The sequence below is a fragment of the Marmota monax genome, unplaced genomic scaffold (genome assembly GCF_021218885.2).
Source record: "Marmota monax isolate L192 unplaced genomic scaffold, Marmota_monax_Labrador192_F-V1.1 WCK01_AAM20220418_F8-fsc00364, whole genome shotgun sequence".
Taxonomy (NCBI): Eukaryota; Metazoa; Chordata; class Mammalia; order Rodentia; family Sciuridae; genus Marmota; species Marmota monax.
Window position 1 is genome coordinate 757075 of NW_026694525.1, and position 23522 is coordinate 780596.

Sequence of the window (23522 nt, forward strand, 5' to 3'; positions counted from 1 at the left end):
CAACATTCATTCCTTTTTAATGCTGAATAGTATTCCATGAGATAGACGTACAATTTCTGTACATTTGTTAGATGTATAATTTGTACATTTATACGCCAAAGGACTTTGGGGTTGTTTCCAATCTTGGCTATTAAAATTAAATGTTTATTCACGTACAGTTGTGTACATTAAATTTCAATTTCTCTAGAAACAATGCCCAGGAGTTCAATTGCTGGATTATATGGTAAGAATAGTTTCAGCTTTTTTGAAGGAGCTGACACGCATGCTTTCTTTTGATTACTGTTCATATCCTTTTTCGTTTGATTTTTATTTTTTAAAAAACTTAACTGACACATAATAACTGTATATATTCGTGGTGCACAGTGCAATAATTTGATGCATGTATTTGTATAATGATCAAATTAGGGTAATGAGAATTTCTATCTTCTTCACCATTTATTATTTATTTCTGCTGTGAGCCTTTGAACTCCTCTCTTCTAGTTCTTTATAAAATATATAATAAATTGTTATAAACTATAGTCACCATGGTTCTGATTGTTGGCTTAACAAAGGGAGATTAAAACACTTGCTTTTTCAAATCAGTGCTATAACATCTATTTTTATAGAAGCTGAAAAATAAGAAATTGAAGCATCAGTGAGGGTTCTGACTCATGCAAGGAAAGGATTTACTTCTAAGAAATTGGAAATTATAAATAAGAAATGAAAATATGACTAAAGTTATCTTTTAAAAATGTTTTTATATTATTTTTGCATATTATTTATGCAAATCAATGGGTTTTAATATGTCATTTTAAAGTAGTCTTTTAATGTCATTAATTTACCTTATAGTGTCTAAAGCAATATAACATTTTTGAATAGTTTCAAAATAATTCATTGTTTGAGTTGTAGCATTATTCTCAGACCATTAATTCATTAAAAGAAAAGGAATTACATATTTTAAGTGTAGACATGATGAGCTCATTAGAAGGTAAAATTTGTTTGTTATAACTTTTCAAACTAGAAAGGAAACAGCAATGGAACATCCTATGGGAAGTTACTGTATTGCATTGGCTGGAGAATTGCACACGATAGCTTAGAGACCAATAAACCCTTAGACAGTTGATATTGCTCACTGCCGACTAGATGAAAAGTTAGTAAAACAACTCATGGTACTGCCTTTTCTCAGTGGCACATTAACTTGTTTATTTAAACATTTAACTGTAAACATGAAGACGTGGTTCACATCTTACTTTCTGAATTGCACTCTCACCTTCCATACAAATCTACAACGTGGCTGGACTTGCTGTTTTGATTATAGTCATGTGGTATCAGCACTAACTAATCTTTGAAGAAGACCTTTAACGTGAATGGTTGGGAACAAAAATAAGCAGTGCTAAAATATTCAAAGTGCTGAATAACATGTTTGAATCTCATGGGTTCTGCTGGAGCAACTTTGTATTTGCACAGAGGTGCAAAAGCATGGCCATGGTATAAATTAAGGGAGTGGCACCAAAGTATACCAGCAGCTATTGTATTCTTTACTGTCATAAGAATGTATTTGATGAAACACTAAGAATTATTAATTTTATTAAATTTTGATGCTGGATTTTGTTTTGTTTTTCTTTTGAAAGTGCTGGGGATAGAACCCAGGGCTTTGTGCATGGTGGGCAAGTGCTCTACCACTGAGTAACACCCCAGCTCCTGGATTTATTATTTTGTGTAACAAAACAGGGATTTATGGGCAAGGCGTTTTTTTGTATGAAGTGTAGTATGGTAGTTGTCTTGCGGAAAAGAACATCTGTGATTAAGTTGTGAGTTTAACTAGCTAAATTTTTCATGGAATATTTCTTTTGCTTGAAAGAAAAACTGATGGATAAACCATGATTAAGTATTTGGCTATCTGACAAATATTTTCTCAAAAATGAAGTCAGCCTATCATTTCAGGTCAACAACTGGTAGTATTTGTTGCCAATGACAGTGTTTGTGTTTTCTGAGTGAAAATTATAATTTTTGAAAACTTCATTTTGTTACTGTGAGCTTGACAGTTTCCCAATATTTAAGCTCCTGCCCCGGGATGATATCAATGTGATTTTTTTTTTGATACCAAATAAAATGTATCAACTTTTGGGTTATTAGTATAACTTAGTGGACCAATATTTTCCAAATTGCCAACATGTATAAGATATAAATGATATCTTATACATGTTGACATGTATAAGATGGTCAAATATCCATCCAAAGTATAAGATGACTGATGAACTTTAATGTATGATATATAAAAAAGGTTCAGATATGATTTCAGATTCCATACTGTATTAACTTTTAAGAGCCTATCATTTAGCCAAGTGCTGTGATGCAGTCCTGTAATCCCAGCAGCTTGGGAGAAGCACCATGAGTTCAAAGCCAGCCTTAGCAGAGCGAGGTACTAAGCAACTCAGTGCGACCCTGTCTCTAAATAAAATACAAAATAGGGCTGGGGATGTGGCTCAGTGGTCGAGTGCCCCGGAGTTCAATCCCTGGTACCCCCCACCTCCCAAAAAAGAACTTTTTATTTGTAGAATTTTGGTACAGTATCAAAGAAGAATTCACAGTCATCAGAAAATGAAATTAGAATATTCCTCCCCTTTCTAGCTATATATCTCCATGAAGCTGCATTTTCTTCATATGCTTCAACAAAAATAGCATATCAAAACACATTGGATGTAGAAGCAGGTATGACTAGTTAGCTGTCATATACTTTGCCAGACAATAAAGAAATGGGAAGAAGTATGCAACAATGGCTTCTTCTCATGAAAACTTTTAGTCTTATAAAATAGTTATTTTTCATCAAAATGTGATTGGTGCTAATATGTACTAGACTCACTATTCTTATTTTAAATCAACTAGTAAATATTTTACTATTATTAGTACATTATTAATTATACAGAAAAGTGTGGTTCTTTGTGGCATATTTGTGCATATATATATATATATATATATATATATATATAAAAGTATATATATTTATATATACATATAAACATCATTTGATCAATTGCACTCCCCTGCCCCTACCCCCACCCTTCCTTGATCTCTTCTCCAATTCCCTTCATCTACCCTACTGGTCTCTCTTCTGATTTCTATCCCTGCCACCCACCCACCCCCCCCCTTTAAATTTTTTTTCCCTTCTAGCTTCCACATAAAGTAAAGGGCAGAGACTGTCATACTTGAAAGAAAGCATGATTCAACTATATGCTATATGTTAGAAATCACTTTAAAAATGAATTTATGAAGAGATAAATAAAAGGAGGAAAATATATATAACACAAAAAATAGTCATTAGGAAACATATGTGGCAATATTAAAATTGGACAAAGTAGATTTCAGAACAATGACTATAACCAGTGATAAAGAGGGGCATCGTATAATATCTTACAATAATCAGTAAATTCATCAAGATGATATAATGAGCTGGGTGTGGTGGCTCCTGCTTGTAATCCCAGTAGCTGGGAAGGCTAAGGCAGGAGGATCATGAGTTCCAAGCCAGCCTCAGTAACTTAGTGAGGCCCTAGGAAACCAAGCAAGACTCTGTCTCTAAATAAAATATACAAAAGGGCTGGGGATGTGACTCAGTGGTTAAGCGCCCCCTTGGTTTAATTCCTAGTACCAAAAAAGTGGGGGGGGATATAATGGCCTTAAGTGTGTATACATCTAAAAAAAAAAGCTTCAAAAATATATGCAGCCCAAACTGATACAACTAAAAAGCACCAAAATAAATAAATATATAAATAAATATTTAAGTATTTAAAATAAATTTAAAAGAATTTGAGCTAGGCATGGTGGGACACACCTATAATCCCAGCTACTGAAGAAGTTGAGGGTGGGAGATTGCACGTTTGAGGCCCATTTGGGCAATCAAGTGAAATACTGTCTCAAAATAAAATATAAAAATTCTTAGCAACTTCAACTCACTCAGCAATTGACAGAGCAAGTAGAAAATCAGTAGGAATACAGATGATGTAAACAACACTCTTAACCAACCTGACCTAGTTGATAATGTAGAATACAAATTCTTTATGAATTGCATATTAAACATTCACTAAGATACATCATATGCTGGACCATAAAAATTTTAATAACCATAAAAGTTCTGAAATCATGCAAAGTATGTTCTCTGAGCACAACAAAAATAAATTAAGCCAGGCACAGTGGTGTACGCCTGTAATCCCAGTGGCTCAGGAGGCTGAGGCAGGAGGATTGCAAGTTCAAAGCCAGCCTCAGCAAAAAGCAAGGTATTAAGCAATTCAGTGAGACCCTATCTCTAAATATAATACAAAATAGGGCTGGGGATGTGGCTCAGTGGTCAAGTGCCCTTGAGTTGTATCCCCAAAACCAAAATAAATAAATAAATAAATATTTAAGTATTTAAAATAAATTTAAAAGAATTTGAGCCAGGCATGGTGGGACACACCTATAATCCCAGCTACTGAAGAAGTTGAGGGTGGGAGATTGCACATTTGAGGCCCATTTGGGCAATCAAGTGAGATACTGTCTCAAAATAAAATATAAAAAGGGCTGGGAGGGCTGGGGATGTGGCTCAAGTGGTAGTGTGCTTGCCTGGCATGCGGCCCGGGTTCAATCCTCAGCACCACATACAAAGACGTTGTGTCTGCCGAAAACTAAAATATAAATATTAAAAAAAATTTTCTCTCTCTCTCTCTCTCTTAAAAAAAAGGGCTGGGAATATACCTCAGTGGTAATATGTCTACCTAGCATGTGCAGGGCCCTGGGTTCAAACCCAAGTACAACAGAAACAAAAAGGGAAAATCCTCAAATGTTTGGAAATTATTTTAAAAACCCTATACTTCTAAATAACTCAACAGTCAAAGAAGTAAATATTTTACATCAAATGAAAATGAGAACAATGTACCAAAATTTGTGAGATGCAGTTAAAGCACTACTTAGATGGAAACTTACAGCTTAAAATGCTTATATTAGAAAAGAAAAAAAGGTTTAAAATAAATGGACTAAGTTTCTATCATAAGAAAGTAGAAAACTAAAATAATAAAAAAATCCACAACATAAGCAGAAAGAAGGAAATAACAAAAACTACGAACAGAAATAAAGAAATAGAAAAAATGAAGACAAGGATACTAAAAGCTGTTTCTTTTTAAAAAATAACTTCAATAAAGTTGATAAACCATAGCCAAAATAATCAAGGAAAAAGAGAGAAATCACTAATATCAGGAATGGGAGAATCAATATCACTGCAGGTTCTATAAACATTTTAAAACAACAATAAGGGAATATTTAGAGCAAATGGGCAAATTCTTTTATTTATTTATTTATTTAGTTATTGGCGGACACAACACCTTTGTTTGTACGTGGTGTTGAGGATCGAACCCGGGCCGCGCGCATGCCAGGTGAGCGCGCTACCGCTTGAGCCACATTCCCCAGCCCTGGGCAAATTCTTTGAAAGACAAATTATCAACATGAAATCAAGAAGTGATAGTAAATCTGAATAGCCATATAACCATTAAAGAAATCAAATTCATAAATAAAAACCTTCCCTCAAAGAAAACCCAGCTCAAATGTTTTCATTGATGAATTCTATCAAACATTTCAACAAGAATGGCAATTATCAAGAATACAAGCAATAATAAGTGTTGGTGAAAATGTGGGGGAAAAGGGACACTCAAATATTGCTTGTGGGACTGCAAACTCAACCACTATGGAAAGCAGCATGGAGATTCCTCAGAAAACTTGGAATAGAACCCCCACTTCACCCAGTTATCCCACTCCTCAGTATATACCTAAAGGACTTAAAATCAGCATACTACAGTGATGCAGCCACATCAATGTTTGCAGCAGCTCAATTCACAACAGCTAAGCTATGGAACCAACCTAAGTGCCTTCAACAGAAGAATGGATAAAGAAAATATGTATCTATACATAATGGAATATGACTCAGCCATAAAATCGAATGACTTTATGGCTTTTGCTGGTAAATGGCTGGATCTGGAGACTATCATGCTAAGTGAAATAAACTAAATAATCCCAAAAAACCAAAGGTTGAATGCTGTCTCTGATATGTGGATACTAATACACAACAAAAAGAGAGGGAGGGAAAATAGAAGTTCAGTGGATTAGACAAAGGGGAACGAAGGGAAGGGAATAGGAAAGATTGAATGAATCAGAAATAAATTTCCTATGTTCATATATGAATATACAATCAGTGAAATGCCACATCATGTACAGCCACAAGAATGGGATCCTATTTAGAATAAGTTATGCTCCATGTATGTATAATATGTCAAAATACGTTCTATTTTCATGTATATTTTAAGAGAATAAATAAAAAGTAAAGATGAAAAAAGTGAGAGTAAATCTGAATAGCCATATAATCATTAAGAGATCAAATTAATAATTAAGAAATCAAATTCATGAATAAAATCTTTTCCTCAAAGAAAATTCAGCTCAAATATTTTCATTAATGAATTCTATCAAACATTTCAGGAAGACATAGCATCACTTCTATATACACTCTTTCAGAAAACAGAAGAGGAAATGATACTTTCTCAGCAATTTGTGTGTGTGTGCTGGGAACTGAACCCAAGACCTCACATGCTAGGCAAGTGCTCTTCCACTGAAGTATACTCCTAGCCCCTTCATAAGTAATTTTACAACTCAACATTGCCTTGATATCAAAACCAGACAAAGACATTCATTACATGAAAAGAAAACAACAGGTCAACATCTCTCATTAACATAGATACAATAACCCTTGACCAAATTTCAGCAAACTGAATCCAACAATATATAAAAAGGATAATACATAATGACCAAATTATGTTTATCCCAGGAAAGCGAAGTTATTGTAACATGAAAAAATCAGTGCAATTTACTATACTAATAAAGGATACCATTGTAATAACTAAAGAAAAAGCATTTGACAAAATTCAACTCTCATTTATGAGAAAAACAACCTAAGTAAATTAGAAATAGAAGGGGACTTCTATGTAATAAAGGACATTTTTGAAAATATCTATGGCTAACATCACACTTCACAGTGAAGGATTAAATGCCCACCCCCATTACTGGGAACAAGACAAAGATGTTCACTTGTCATTACTCAGCCTTGCATTGGTGGTTCCACCTGTGGTCACAACCAGTGCAATAAGGTAAGAAAAACAAATAAAAAGCATAAATATTATACAGGAAGCATTAAAACTCTCTTTATTTACAGATGACATGTTTGTGGATATGAAACATGCAAAGTAATGTACAAGAAAACTTACTAGACCTAATAAGTGAGTTTTGTAATTTTATATTATTCAAGATCAATATAAAAATTTGTATATTCTGGCAACAGTTGGAAATTGTTAAGAAATACCATGTACAATAAAATAAAAAGCATAAATTTCTATGGATTAATTGAACAAAATTTGTGCAAGACTTGTTTATTGAAGGGTTTAAATTAAAAATTGAAGTTAAAGAAGACCTAAGTAAATGAAAAGATATAAATTCATTTGAAGGAATAAGTACTGTTAAGATGTTATTCCTCACAAATAAATCTATTTAGAAGATTGCACTACAATGCTTTTGTTAATAATATATACTTTGTATATAAGACTCAATTCATTTAAATGGCTACATATATTAATGAGGTATAGTTTACATAATCAGCTCATCAAAAGCAGCCTGATTGATGAGCAATTATGTTGGTGCTCAAAAAGTTTCAGATTTCAGAGTATTTTGGATTTTCAGGTTAGAAATGTTCAACGTCTATATAAAACTACACTGCCTTATTCTACCCTAGATTATGGGATCTAAATAGTATTATTGGACTACAGAATATTTGTATACATAATAGTCTAAGTGATTGTGCTAATTAGACAGTTACTCGCCTTTTTATGAGTTCATGTCACACTTGATGTTTCTCTACATTACAGATACCTGGACCAATCATACATGCAGGCTCCATTCTTCTTAGGCTTTCCCAGATAGGCTTGCACATTTCTTCACACTCTTATTTGATGCTTGACTGGACAGCTTGGCTTCCCAACTCCTAGGCTGAGACTAACTTTCTGATCATTTATGTTATGGTATTACCAGTTTTGTATCTCTTGAGGGCTAAGCTTGAAGTCCCATCCCTAATTACTTCTAATATTTGTGCTGGGATTGCCTTCCAACTCCATTCCCTGCATGGAATCTGGTGTTTTCCCATGGATATACCTCTTTTATAGAACTCGGATACCTCAAGTTTCTTGTGAAGGATAGGAGGTTGCTTCTATAGTTAAATTGTGTTCCCAGAGAAAGATTAGTTTGTGCTTCCAATTCTTCCATCTTAAAAATAGAAATTTTTGCTGGTTGTGGTGTCATGTGCCTGTAATCCCAGTGACTCAGGAGGCTGAGGCAGGAGTACAGTGAGTTCAAGACAAGTCTGGACAATGTAACAAGATCCTGTCCCAAAATGAAAAGAGCTGGGAATGTGGCTCAGGGGTAGAGGATCTCTGGGTTGAATTCCCAGTAAAACACATGTGCACGCACACACACACACACACACACACACAAATCCAGAAATTTCTCATTATGAATGTTGACACATACTATTCAAATACCCATTTCCTTATTGTCCATTCAATGAATGAACACCAACTAATAGGGTGCTTATTCTTCCAAATTCAGAGAGGGATGCAGACAACCAAAACCCAGATGGCTAAAAGAATGCATAAGTATCCCTAATCTGAAAATATGAACTTTGAAATGCTCCAAAATCCATAGATTTTTGGTGCTGATCTGAAGCCACAAGGGAAAATTCCATTGCTCAATTTGTTTTTTCTTTTTCTTAAACATTTATTTTTTAGATGTAGTTGGACACAATACCTTTATTTTATTTATTTATTTTTATGTGGTGCTGAGGATTGAACCCAGGGCCTCATGCATGGTAGGTAAGCGCTCTACTGCTGAGCCACAACCCCAGCCCCCCTCAATTTGTTTATACACAAAATTAGTCAAAATATTGTGTTGGTTGAGTGTTGTGGCATACATCTATAATTCCATTGACTCAGGAGGCTAAGGCAGGAGGATGGCAAGTTCAAGGCCAGGCCAGTCTCAGTGTCTTAGTCTCAGCAATTTTGTGAGACCCTGTCTCAAGATAAAAATAAATAAATAAAAAGGATTGGGGAAGTAGCTCAGTGGTAAAGCAACCTGTTTTAATCTCCAGTACCAATATCTTATATACACACATATGTGATATATATACACACACACACATATGTACATATATATATGTGTGTGTGTGTGTATTATAAAGTTATTTTCAGGCTGTTTATATTGTATGTATGAAGTATAAATGAATTTGGTGTTTAGAATTTTGTTATATCCCTAGTATATGCAATTATTATTATGTATATACAATTGTTCCAAAACTTTGAAAAAAAAATCTGAAATCTGTAATGTTTTGGTCTTGAGCATTTTGGATAAGGGGTACACAAGTCTAAGGACTCTAAATGTTATAGGAGTATACGTGAACCTCCTAACAGGTCACCATTTTCCAATCCCTCCACTGTGTAGTCTGCCTCCTAACGTTTTACTAAGCTGGCTTTCTAAAAGCCAAAATTCATTTGTTTTCATAGGAAAAAAAGTATAAGCTCATTAGTGCAGCATTCAAGGCTCTTCATAATCTGACTCCAATTTCCATTCAAGCCTTAATTATTCCTACTTTCTCATATACCCTTTGTTCTATACATCACAAACTTCTCAATGTTCCTTTTTAACCTCTGTTCCATCTACATAGAATACTTTCCCCAATAGCAAACTCCCAATAAGTCTTTAAGATTCAGTTCAAAGTTTTGTTGAAACATTCCCCCTATGTTTCTTATCTGACCTGGATTTGAGCACACTGCTCTGTTGCCTTTATTAGTCTTTTATCTTGACAGGTATTGGCCTTTCTATGGGTTCATGTCACATTTGGGCCAATAAAGAGATACCTGGACCAATCATACAGGCAGGCACCATTCCTCTTAGGCTTTCCCAGCTAGGCTTGCACTCTTCTTCATGCTCCTATTTGATGCTTGACTGGCCAGCATCTTTATCTTGTTAGTCTTTGCATCTCTGAATCCAGATCTGAATAACAGCTGGCAAGTAATGGGGGCCCAATGAACATTTGTTAAATGAATGAAGGAATAACTGAATGTAAGTAAAGAACTCAAAGAAAGGAGTTTGGCAGACTTAGGTAAGGGTTTTTGAAGGGCACAGGGCTTGAAGCCGGAGCTAGAAAAACAGAGAAATGGGGAAAGGGTATTTGGAGGACGAGGATTGTTATCCTAGGAGATGGAAGACAAAAGCCCAAGACTGAGAGCAAAGACAGTGAGTGAGGAGGTCAGCCAGGCTACAGCTGACTGCTGCAATATCTTGACCTTGTCACTTACTAGATTTCTCAAGTACATTTTCAGCTCCTAGAAGGCAGGGTATTTGGTATACTCCTTTGAACTTCCTTTATGTTTGATGCACATCTCTACAGTTACTATTCCTACTGTCTTATGGTTTTTATTGTGCTTGGTGTTACAATTATCGGTACATTGGCCTGTCTCCCTACACTTGTACCAGTTTCCCTCCCTAGCTGCTTGAGGCAGGGGGACAAGATCTTACTGTCTTTGCATCTTCCAAGTCACCTAGCATAGTTCCTGGCACACAATGGTTGCACAGCAAATATTTTTTGATCTACCATTTGTTGATCTTATTTCAGAGGGCCACAAGGATATTTGTGTGCAACTGTGTATTGTGACACAAAACTTATATATGCCTTCATACTGTGTAGTCTATTTTTGGCAATTTTCATTAAAATGTTATCTTATTGTACCTGGAAGACTGTCATTTCAATTTTCTTCTTTGTTCCTTCTTGGATGACTCACATCTCTTATGCCAGAAGGATATGACAGAAGGGATTCACAAAGGGTTTGGACAAATTTGTGAATGACATAGTCATAAACGTCTGAGTGTAAGAAGCGTGGATCATGCAAAAGGGAAGGAGATAACTTTTTCAAAGTGTATTTTCAAAGTGTCTATTAGGTGCCAGTAACTGTGTCTCAGGCACTTGACACACATTACATCTCATTTAATCTTGCAGAATAATTCCATATAAAGACAGAACATCTCTATCTGTAAGGCAAAACCCATATCTGTTCAAGCACAAAGCTTCTCCAAGTACCAGAGGTAATATTTGTGTTTATTAAAATTTTATCAATCTTTTAACAGATGAATCTTTAGATTTACTTTTGCTTCCTAGGAACAGAACACTCACTCTCAATTCAGACTTATACAGCTTAAAACTACTTTCTGACATAACTTGATCAGTTTTTAAAGTCCCAGTGCTTTAAATTACAATGCAATCTGAGATATTCCCATAGCAATAACAGCAATTACATTTGTTCACAGCACTTACCTTTATATTTCATTAAGCTTCCAAATACTGAATAAAGGTAAGTCAAGTCAAGAAAAGAGACTTCTATTAACCCTGACACCAGCAAATTGTCTCAAATTATAGCATGCCTCCTATTTGTATTCTAGACATATTGAATAGGTTTTCTGAGATACATATTTATACCTCACCTATGGTTATAAGAAAATTGGAAGGAAATTAGTTTAAGTTGTTTCTAATTTTTTTTTAAAAAATAATAGTAACTTTAAAAAAACGTAATGCTCCTGAGTATACAGCTGTTGCATCTGGCAGAAATCCTAACATTATAACCAAAGCACCATCCCTCATCCTTGGGAAATAGCTTGAGAAGGTGGGGCTGCATGTGTTAGTTTGGTATTTAAAGTCACATAGTCTAAGGTCTGTAGCTACATCCTGATCTGTGATAACATGCTTCCTGCCAGGGGTGGGGTGCAGTGGGAATAGAAGAGGTTCACCTTTGGATTATCAATACATGCACAGGTTCCAGACAGCTTTCCATTACCTTGTTTTGGGAAAATTATAACAGACACCTTTGCTTTGTGAAGTCCATTTCATATGACTAAAGGAAATAGAAAGGACTCAAATGGCCCATTTCACATTTTGTATGATCCTGCCCCAATCTCTGTATGCCACTAGTAGCTGGAAACAACAGACCTGATTTTGTTAGCGATTATGTGTTTCTTGAATTTTACATTAATTGAGAGACCAGAATTACCACCAAGGAACATATGCTACATACCACCTATGGCACTTCTAAAAAATAAATGAAAACCTAGCTCTCACATTTAAAGACTTGTCCCTTCCTTTTTGAGGCTAGGGGATGAAAATATGCACATCTTCCAAAGAGTTCTTTGTGCGAACAGGTGACCCCTTCCCACAGTCTCTGTAATTAATTGAGAAATTAAAGTTGGTTGGCCTTTGAGATCTTTTGTAAAAAAAAGGCAGAAGGTCTTGGATATTTTGGAACAAGAGTCCACTATTCTGCCAAGACAGTGTGTTATTGTTATTGAAGTGTCTCTCAACAAAACGGTATTGAGTGGTGAGGACGTGATTTTGATTAGGTGGAATGACTCAGCTCTTCCCCTTAAAGAAGAGAGGACTTGTCAGAGCCTTACTTACCTCATGATCTGGGATCTCAGAGGATAGTGTTTTCCCTAGGATGACCCCGGTCAAGTATGTCCAGCAACGAGCCGTGTTGGCAAGGTTGTAGCCTCCTGTCTCCATCAAGAATTGTGAAGGTAGGAAAGAATAGTCACAAAACAGCAGGAGAGGGAAGAGGGTAAGGAAGGAGAGAAAAATGTTTTAATAAAGGGGCTCAAAAGACAACTCCAACTTGCAGAATTTCACCTAAACATTTTTATACGATAACTGTAAACCACCTAGTGGGCAGACTTTGGGGGACCAGTCAGATCATGCACAGTGTAGAACTGGGAATTCCAAGAACAAGAAAGATTAAAGACACTCTTATCTCCCAACAAATGAGAACCTGAAGAATCCAAGTTCCTCCACTCCATCAAGAGACATTGGCAAGACTGAGATCCCTAGAGGTGACCTACACAATGAGAAGGTTTCTGTGATGGATTTTGCAACAATTCTATAAAATAACTGTTGGATGTGATGTGTATTTTAAAGCTATTGGCAGATCTCACCCTAAAACCATCCAGGAAAGAGAAAAGGAAAGTGCTGATAGAAACAGACTTCCTTCTTTTAATATCAGCATTCCTTTTCACCACAAAACACAAGCCTGGTGGCAGAGATCAAAGAGAGTGAGATGAGGAAGGGACTGTTGATTGACGCTCTGACCCATCTCGTCAGGTCCTGTCATAGTCACCCAGCAGCCATATTACACTGGCTAATAATCAGCATATTTTTGTGCTGAATAGATGTGCTCTGCCATGCAAGCATTAGAACATTGGCCTTTAGCTAAATTCCAAGAGCATAAGGGTAAAATGGAATGATTGCCTAACCCCAATATAGCCTAAAGGAAATAGAATCTGGTCTATTTTAGGTAGGGTGACCACATAAATTATCGTCCAAAATGATATACTTTTAAGAGCAAAAGAGGACACTATTAAATCATTATACTGAAATAATATGTATAAACTGGGACATATGGTCACCCTTTTCTTAAGCCTTTCTACCATTTGAAAGGGCTGGGATGTTTGGTCTTCTGGAGTGTGTCATTTGGGCCTCAACAGGGTCCACTGAAGTTTGAGGATGTGGCTCTTTCTACGAATTGTCTATGTGCTAATAATAACTGAAGCCAGGTGTGGTGGTGCATGCTGATAATCTCAACTACTTGGGATGTTGAGGCAGGAAGATTGCAAGTTCAAGGCCAACCTCAGCAACTTAGAGAGATCCTGTCTCAAAATAAAAAATAAAATGAGCTTGGATATAGTTCAATGGTAAAGCATCCCTAGGTTCTTAAAAAAGTACCCTAGGTACTTAAAAAAAAAAAAAGCCGAGAGTTTCAGTTCAATATTATGGGTATTACTTTAAAAAAGCATTGACATAGAAAAAAATCAAATTTATAAAATATTTATTTGGTGTGGTTATTTAATTTTAAAAAAGAGTCACTACAAGCTTTGCTTAAGTAGTAAGATGTCTCTGATATACATATAGTATGATGTAATTTGCAAAGATTCCATTTATGCACAGGCATTCTCAGGAAAACACATATTACATAAGAAAAATTATACTTACATATTCAAAAGCCCAAACTGTGGGCTGAAAAAGCAAAAGGGCTTTAGAGAATGCTAATAGTGAAGGCTGTAGCCTCAGACAAAAATTCCTCACAGATGTATGTTGTAGAAAGGTCTTTTATTCTCCCTTGTTGTACCTGTATCATAATCACCATTCTTAGTGCCGTCAAGGAAAGTAATATATCATGCAGGGCTTATCAATTTTATCTTTTTCTTGAGTTGAAGTTAATATATTTCTTGCCAGCTTTTCATAAGAGGGTGTCTCTTGTAAGCATCTTTAATTTTGATCCCTCTCAGGTTTCAGGCTGCCAAAGGACCCAGTTTGTATATTTGTGTTGAATGCTTACTCATATACATAAGGCCTCAGGATTTCCCCTAATTTTTTTGATAAAAGGCTGACCTCCCCCCGCCAAAAAAAACAAGTATTAGCTCCTCCATTATATATATTTTAAGCTCAATCTGCATGACTATTTATTTTAGCACATCACTCTATTTATCCAGTGAAATACAGATTGTGCCAGGTAGGTAGATGGAAGATCCTAAGCAAGGCATCCTCAAAGGTGCAAAAGCTTCCTTTCTCAAATGTATAAATGCTTCTATTGATATGTATATTACTTATGGTTAAGTAATATAAATATCAGTACATGTGAAAGACAAGAATGCCTAAGAGATTCTGGATGTCTCAATTTTGCTTTATTATAACAAAATCTTGTTTTTTTTTTCCAGTACTGGGGATTGAACTCAGGACTTCACACATGCTGGGCAAGCACTCTGCCACCGAGCCACATCCCCAATCCCCAAACTATATTTTTTTTTGGGGGAAAGAGTCATTCTTGAATACAGCTTAGATAATTAATACACATGTTTAATACTGATATATGAGTTAGAATTTCAGCAGTATGTTTCCAAAAGATGGATCAAAGTCAACACTATCTATAATAATGTGCACGTTTTCCTTCTTCTCCTTCTCCTTCTTTTGTTTGGTGTTTGTGGTACTGGGTGTGGATGGATCCAAGTCCTTGCACATGCTAGGCAAGTTCTCTACCATTAAGCTATACCCTCAACTCCTGATGCAGGTTTAACCAAAGGACATTTACTTCAGGAATTAAAACAGACTCCATTGTGACAAGGAGTCAATGCACAGGTCAAGTGAGGAGGACTGTGTCAGAGTATTTCCTTATGCTGAACTGTAGAGGTGGCAGAGTTCATTGACTCTAGCTTTGGGGACATAGGCAGGTTGATATTATCCTGTTTAAGAAGGCCAAATTTTCTTTCTGTGCCAACAGACAAAATGTGGGGGAAGGCAAAAGATTCTCATAGTGACCTTCCTTTGGACTCACCTCCTCCTAAAATGAGTGTTGCCAGTTGCCACTGAAGGATGTACTTGAGACACTTGCCAATTCCCACTGGAGTCATGTTAAAGGAGCACATGGGATCCCCGGCTATTGTATCAGCTCCCAGCTGTAAGACCACTGCTTTGGGATTAAAGGCTTGGTACACCTCCTTTAGTACACTGTAGAAAAAAGATATAAAATATCAGAAGACTATAGATGAGGCTAGTGGGGTGGTGGGACGAGTTGGACTCATAGTCTACTCAGCTAACAATTAAGGAAAAAGAAACATAACCTGTCAATTTCATTGAAATTTCTACCTAAACAGGGTGAATCAGAGTACATGTGAATCACTTTTTTCTTAAAACCTGACTTACAAAACAAACAAACAAACAAACAAAATAACCCTAGCTCCTATTTGTTCACCAAGGAACAAAGTTGCCCTTCTATTTTAGAACTAACTTTCTGGAAATATTCATATTAATCTCACTTCAACAGTCACAGCACACAGTATATACATTTATTTCATTTTAAAGTCTGGAGAAAAAAACATATACATTGAATAGTTTTTTAAGGATTCTTTCTGGTAATTTAAGACAGCAATCCCACTTGGAGTTGATCACCTAATTCTTAATGGGAGCTGGGGGCGAGAAGTATAAGCTTTGAAAGCCTAGATGGTATCACTTACTTTTTATTATGCAAAAGGACTTGAGGGTAATGAAATGCAGTCCTCCCCAATGCATATGTAACCAGGGTATTATAAAGAAGGGAACTGCAACAACTGATCTAAAATTATAAATCTGAAAGCACCCTAAAAGAACAAGTTGCTGTGGGTAACACTAAGTATAATTTTGGGTAGAATTATTCAATGCTGTAGAATCAACCTAATTGCTTTTGTCAACAGTGAGAAACCTTATAGATGAAAAGGAAGATGTCAATGTGACAGGTGACCTTAGTCAGGCTTCCAATATAATCATTAATTGAACACTGACAATGTCCAGAATGCATTCCTAGGAGTCATAAGGTCCTTGCTCTCAAGGGGCTTACAATCTACTTTCCAGACAAAACATATACCAGTCCTCAAGGGCCTGAGGAACTCTTACAGAGATGTATAAACAAGTGCAAATTAACATACTTCAGAGTTGAGAAAATACAGAGTCAAAAAGTGATCAAAAATGTTGAGGTCAATGACCCTCTCATAATCAACATGTCAAATCACACCAGCGCAGAAAACCCAGAAAAATCCCAGATCCTTCTGAAACAGCAAAAGGAATTCAGGGATATAAAATGCCGTCTTCCCCAATTCATATGTACCCAGGGCATTGAAACTATTGACTAGGGTTCAGCCACAGAGGCAGTCGTTGACTCAAAGCACTGTTTTGTTTTGATTTCTCATCCTCACAGACAAATATTGAGTGATGGTAGAGATTATAAGAATATTATAAAAATTATGACATATGATCCTTAATACAAGGATACTTGGGCTTATTCTCTCTTTCATGTGCTTATCTCCTGGGTGCAGGGGGAAGATAAGCTACCTGAATAGTTTAGACGACATTTATTGAACATCTACACGTACAGAGCACCCTATTAGCTGCTTCTGGGAGACACAGAGGAAGGCGTGATGTCTGTTCTAAAAAGGTTTTCAGCCAAGGAGGGAGAGGGGGAGGCAAGCAAGACTACGGTTCTTTTCATTCATTCTTTCCCTCACTTAATGAGGATCCACTATGTGCCCAGCATGTAACTGTACCAGATGCTGCAGGAATCAAGATGAATCTGGCACAGGTTCTACCTTTGTGTAGCCCAGGATAGAGGGGAAAACACAGACTGTGGCAATAAAAAATTAAAACAAAAGGATAAATGAAGCATCAGAGGTGGCACAGAGGAGAGAGTACTCAACTTTTCCAGAGAAAGCTAGAAAAGGCTCTGCAGAGGTAACTCTTGACTTAGGTCCACAAAGATGAGAAGTACTACAATGAGCCAACTCTTGAGATGGCTAGAATGAAACAGAGCGATAACAACAATTCCTGGTGGGGATGTGGAGAAAGTAGATCACACTGTCTTGCTGGTGGGAATGTAAAATGGTATAGCCACTCTGGAAAATAGTTTAGCAGTTCCTGTCAAAACTAAAAATAGACTTGCCATATGAGCCGGCAATTGCACTCTTGGGCAATTTATTCCAGAGAAGTTAAGGTTTATTTTCATGTAGGAACTCGTACACGAATGTGCATAGCATCTTTACTTGTAATAGCCCCCAATTGGAAAGACTCATATGTACTTCAATAGATGAATGGTTAAACAAACTGGTTCATCCATACCAGAGGAATATTGCTTATCAATCAGAAGAAACAAACTATCGATACACAAATAAAATGGATGAATTTAAAGGTAATTATGCCGGGTGAATAAGGTCAATCTCAAAAGAATATACACTGCAAAATTCCACTTACATAATATTGTAAAATAGTAACTTATAGAGATGGGGATCAGATTAGTGGATAGCAGGGGTTATGGATGAGATGCAGCATGAGAGCCTTGTGGTGATGGTACAGTTTTTTATCTTGATTGTAGTAGAGGTTATGTCAGGCTACATATGTGAAAATATCACATAGAAACACACACACACACACACACACGTCAACTAGTGAAATCTGAATACAATCTATGGGTTGACCAAGATCAACTTCTTGATTTTGATGCTATTCTATAATTTTGCAAGATGTCAACATTTGAGGAAGCTGGAGGAAGAGTACATGGGACTTCCTTGTACATTTCTTTGCAACCTCGTGAATTTGTGATTATTTTCATATATATACATATGAAATATATAAAAATTATGTATATAATTTAAAATATATGTATTTTAAGTTTGGTACTGGGCATTCAACCCAGGGGTGCTTAACCACTGAGCTACATTCCCAGACCTTTTAATTTTTATTTTGAGCAGGGTCTCACTAAATTTTTGAGACTAGCCTTGAACTTGCAATTCTCTTGTCTCAAACTCTCAATTTCCTGGGACTAAGGTCTATGCCAATTTGCCTGACTTCTCTAGTGAATTTTTTTTTTTAAGCAAAGGAGGGGTGGGGTTGTGGCTCAGTGGTAGAGCACTTGCCTAGCACATGTGAGGCACTGGGTTTGATCCTCAGCACCACATAAAATAAATAAATAAAATAAAAGTATTGTGTCCATCTATAACAAAAAAAATTTTTTTTAAACAAAGAAGAGCTGGGGGTGGGGGTTGTGCAGATCAGTGGTAGAGTGTTTGCCTAGCATTTACAAGGCCCTCAGTTCCATCCCCAGAAACTGTCTGAAAAGAAAGAAAGAAAGAAAGAAAGAAAGAAAGAAAGAAAGAAAGAAAGAAAGAAAGAAAGAAGAAAAGAAAAAAAACTGGAGAAGTTTGTAGGCACTACTTTGGGTGAACTTAGTGGAGTAGGAGATAGGGATGGTTGCGGGAGTTAATGGCAGGGGATGAGGTTCAGAGAAGTGTATGTGCAGAAACATGCAGGCAGGGAGGGAACAGGGAGTGAAGGATGAAGCTAATAGTAAATGTGAGCAGGTAGGTATTATAAGTTTGGGTTTTTATCTAAAGGGTATGAAATGTCTCAAATATTGTGTGTGTGTGTGTGTGTGTGTGTGTGTGTGTAGACATAGGTGCATGCATGCATGTGCACCCCTTTGCGTTGGGGCATGATCAGATTTCCATTTTAAAGATACTTGAGCTCTAGGGTAGGGTACACTGAAGATTGGTCAGGGTTTTTGCAAACATCCAGGTGGATGGATAGACAGGAAGAGATGGATTGGGGAGATAAACTTCCATGATAAAATTAATAGAGTCATACAGAGTGACACATGAGAAAAGAATATACCTATGATGTTTATGACTGTTTGGTAATTAGGAGAGAGGAAAGGATAAAGGAAGGGAGGTGTTTCAGGAAAGTTGTTTTAATTATAGCTAGGAAAGGAAAATGAGTCCTCAAGGAGTTCTGATGAAGCAGGCTCTAGATGGGTAGAGAAAAGGGTAATTAGAAGCTTAGGAAAAGCTAGGGCACTTTGTATATAATAGAAAATTCAAAGCAACTGGTAGTGAGGACAGCTTACAGAGGGCTGGGTGGTGGACAATCATAAATTCAAGACGGCTGTTTTCATTTGATTTGACAATCAAATGGAAACCCCTGGAGAAGTATAAGTACTGATGTTGCTGAAAAATTATAATTAGGAACTCTGACTTTTTGCTATTGCATGTAAGGCCAGAGAGAAAATTTGGAAGCAGAGGAATTGGCAAAAAGACTACTGAAGCATTCTAGTCATGAGAACAACAGGAAGCAAGGCAAAGTAAATACAGAAAAAATTGAGAAGGCTAGGTGACAAGGGAAGGGAGGAGAGTCAAAGGAGAAAACACACCGTGCCCCTTTTCTTCAGAAGTGCCAGGAGAGGAAGAGAGAAATTGCCACTTCCAAATCCAGTATTCCTCTCGCTCATCAATCATTCCTCTTTTGAAGTCAATGTCATTTGCTTATACTATTCAAATACTATCAGAGTTCTTATCTATAGACCCACAATGTATTCTTCCGGCTCCCTTGAGGATTTCAGCACCTGGTTCATAATTTTTTTTTCTCTCTCTCTCTCTCTCCTTGTCATGGTTCTCTGCAATTCAGTATTCATTTACTCACTAAAACTTTGATTCCAGCACCTGCAGTTCTCTATGCTGTGGACTAGAGATACAGAAATAAGCCAGATCCAAGGAGCTTATGGTCCAGTAGGGGAAGAAAACAGGAAAATCATCAATTATGATAAGTGCTATAATATTCATTCACTCATTCATTGATCCATTCACCCAAAAAATGTTAGTTGATTGGCTACTATATACCAAGCACTAGGTTGAAAAATGGGTTTACTCTATTGAATGAAAGTGACCTTTTCTTTCTCCAGGGACTATCCTAATTCTCTGACATCACAGTTTCTTCATCTTTCCAACAATAGTGATGTCCAGCTGCACTCCACTTAAGTTATTCCCAAGCATGGCCACACTTCAGGGCCCAATAAGGAAACATTTGGAATTGCTTTACTTCTAAGGCCCTGGACTCTGAAATACTTTCTCTGCTTACAGTTTTTATCTTTTCATGTCTCCTATTGCACTTGCTCTTTATTCTCATAATAACTCCCATTCCCTAGTCTTTCCCTGTTTTTCAAGTTCATTAGCCTATTTTAATTTTTTGGTAGTACTGGGGATTGAACCTAGGGCCTTGCAAATGCTAGGTAAGTGGTCTGCTACTGAGCTACAACCCTAGCTTTTTATTATTACAGGGTCTTGTTAAGTTGCCCAGGCTGGCTGGAAACTTGGGATCCTCCTGCCTCAGTCTATAGAGTAGCTATGCTTAGCCTTTTGAACAACTGCCAGGTGATTTCCATAGCAGCTGTACCATTTTAAATTCCCAACAGCAATGTTTGAGTTTTCAAATTTCTCTTTGTCCTCACCAACACTTATTTTCTGTTTTGAATTATTTATAGTTGTTCTGGTGGGTGTGAAGTGGTATCATCCTAGTTCCCTGGGAATTGAACCCAGGGCCTCCTATGTGTTAGGCAAGTGCTTTACCACTGAGCTACATTCCCTATCTTCATTGTAGTCTTGATTTGTATTCTCCTGATGACTGAAGAAGTTGAATATAATTTCTTGTGCTTATTAGTCATCTTCATGTCTTCCTTAGAGCAGTATCTGTTTCAATCATTTGCCCATTTTTAAACTGGGTTGTTTTTAATATTGAGTGGTAAGAATATTATTGTATTCTAGATACAAGTATATTAAAAAATCTTTGATTTGCAAAGTTTTGTCCCATTCTGTGGGTTATCTTTGCACATTCTTTTTTAAATATTTTTTTTCAGCTGTGGATGGACACAATACCTTTATTTTATTTGCTTATTTTTATGTGGTGCCAGGGATCAAGCCCAGTGTCTCACACATGCTAGGCAAGCGCTCTACTATTGAGCCACAATCCCAGTCCCACTTTGCACAGTCTTGGCAATGTCCTTTGAAGCACAAAAATTTTCAATTTTAACAAAGTCCATTTTACTTATTTTTTCTTTTGTTGCTTGATTTTGGTGTCATATTTAAGAAACTATCACCTAATCCAAAGTCAAGAAAATTTACATCTATGTTTTTTTTCTAAGAGTTTAATTGTTTTTAACTCATTTATATCATTGATCTAAGTTAACTTTTGTATAAGGGCCTAGCATTCTTTTGCATGCTGATATCCAGTTGTCCCAGAGACATTTGTTTAAAAGATTGTCTTTTGCCCCACTGAATGATCATGGCCCATTTGTATAAAATCAGTTGATTGTAAATGTTGGGATTTATTTCTGGTCTCTGAACTCTGATCTATGTCTGTCCTTATGCCAGCACCATACTGTTTTGATTACTGTAGCTTTGTAGTAAGTTTTGAAGTTAGCAAGTGTGAGTTTTCCAACTCTGTCCTTCCTTTTCAAGATTGTTTAGCTATTCTAGGTTGAATTTTCATATACATTTTAGGATCAGCCTGTCAATTTGTGCAGAGAAGCCAGCTGTGATTTACAGCTCCATTCCAACCAGGCCAAATCTGTCATCTTACTTCTTCTAGCTACTACCTCTGTTAATGATATCCATCCTTTCAGTCACTCATGTTCAAAACTTTTCAGCCTGTTTTAGTCAGCTTTTTTTTTTTTTTTCTGCTGTGACTAAAAGACCTGACCAGAACAACTGTGGAGGAGGAAAAGTTTATTTGAGGGCTCACGGTTTCAGAGGTCTCAATCTATAGACAGCAGGCTCCATTTCTCGGGGCTTGAGGTGAGGCAGAATATCATGGTAGAAGAGTGTGGCAGAGGGAAGCAGCTCACATTATGATCAGAATGGAGAGAAGGAAAGGGAGAGGAAGAGAGGGAGAGGGAGAGGGAGAGGGGGAGGGGGAGAGGGAGAGGGAGAGGGAGAGGGGGAGAGGGAGAGAGGGAAAGGGAGAGGGGGAGGGAGGGAGAGAGAGAGACTCCACTCTCCAGATACTAAACACATACCCCATAGCCATGCCCCCAATGAACTACTTCCTCCAGCCATACCCCACCTGCCTCCAGTCACCACTCAGTTAATCCCACCAGGAATTAATTAACTGATTAGGTCAAGGCTATAACTCAATAATTTCTCCTCCAAACCTTCTTGTATTGTCTCACATGTGAGCTTTTGGGGGACACCACATCTAAACTATAACACAGCCCTTTATGATTCCTCCCTTTCCCGGAGTCCTCTTCAATTACCAGTCTTTCTCATGTTTCTCTCCCATTCCCTCCTCTCCACTCCCACTGCAGTGCTCAAATCTAGCCTTTATAAGCTTCTTTGTAGATTACACCAATAGCTTCCTAATTAGTTTCCCTGCCTCGAGTCTCTTCCTTCTCCCATCCATCACACACACTACCATCAAATTAATCTTCCTTAAGAATAGTTTTGATCCAGTCACTTCCTTACTCAAAATACTTCATGTCCCTCCATTGTCTTTAGATATCACTTAAAATTCTTCAGCTATGATCCAAAATCCTTCATGATCTGACTCTGGCCTCGTTTTAAATCTTATTTAAAAAAAATAATTCCTTAACCCACATTATTCTATAGGCAAACTGAACTCTCCATTGTTCACTCACCTTGTCATTTTTTTACAAGTAGGCCTTCTGTCATACTTATGACAGAATGTCACCTTTCTACGAGTCTATTATAGCCATTCTTCAAAGGGTAGCTCAAATCCCTCTCTTCTATGAAAGAAAATGATAATAATAGCAGCTAACACTTACTGAGCACTTCATTAAAAGCAGAGCACTGTTCCATGTTACTTTATATGTACCAGCACATTTAACCCTCATAACAATTTATAAGATAGGTATTATCATTAATCCTATTTTACAGATGGGGAAACTGCAGCACCAAAAGGTTAAGAAATCTATAGAGCAAGCTGGGTGTGGTGCCTCCTGCCTGTAATCCCAGTGGCTCAGGAGGCTGATACAGGAGGATCACAAGTTCAAAGCCAGCCTCAGTCACTTAGCAAGGCCCTAACCAGCTTA

At 36.9% G+C, this 23522-nt stretch overlaps 1 protein-coding gene across 3 annotated transcripts in view; it reads right to left on the reverse strand.

Annotated features, from left to right (window-relative positions):
* The window catches only part of Hdac8 (histone deacetylase 8), a 234164-nt gene that overhangs the window by 111404 nt on the left and 99238 nt on the right, over window positions 1-23522 (reverse strand). For all 3 annotated transcript variants that reach the window (XM_046420240.2, XM_046420238.2, XM_046420239.2), the window contains exons 8-9: window positions 15462-15634; window positions 12539-12633 (exon numbers count right to left, since the gene is read on the reverse strand). In XM_046420240.2, coding sequence (XP_046276196.1) covers window positions 12539-12633; window positions 15462-15634 — 268 coding nt within the window. The remainder of the gene's footprint in view (window positions 1-12538; window positions 12634-15461; window positions 15635-23522) is intronic.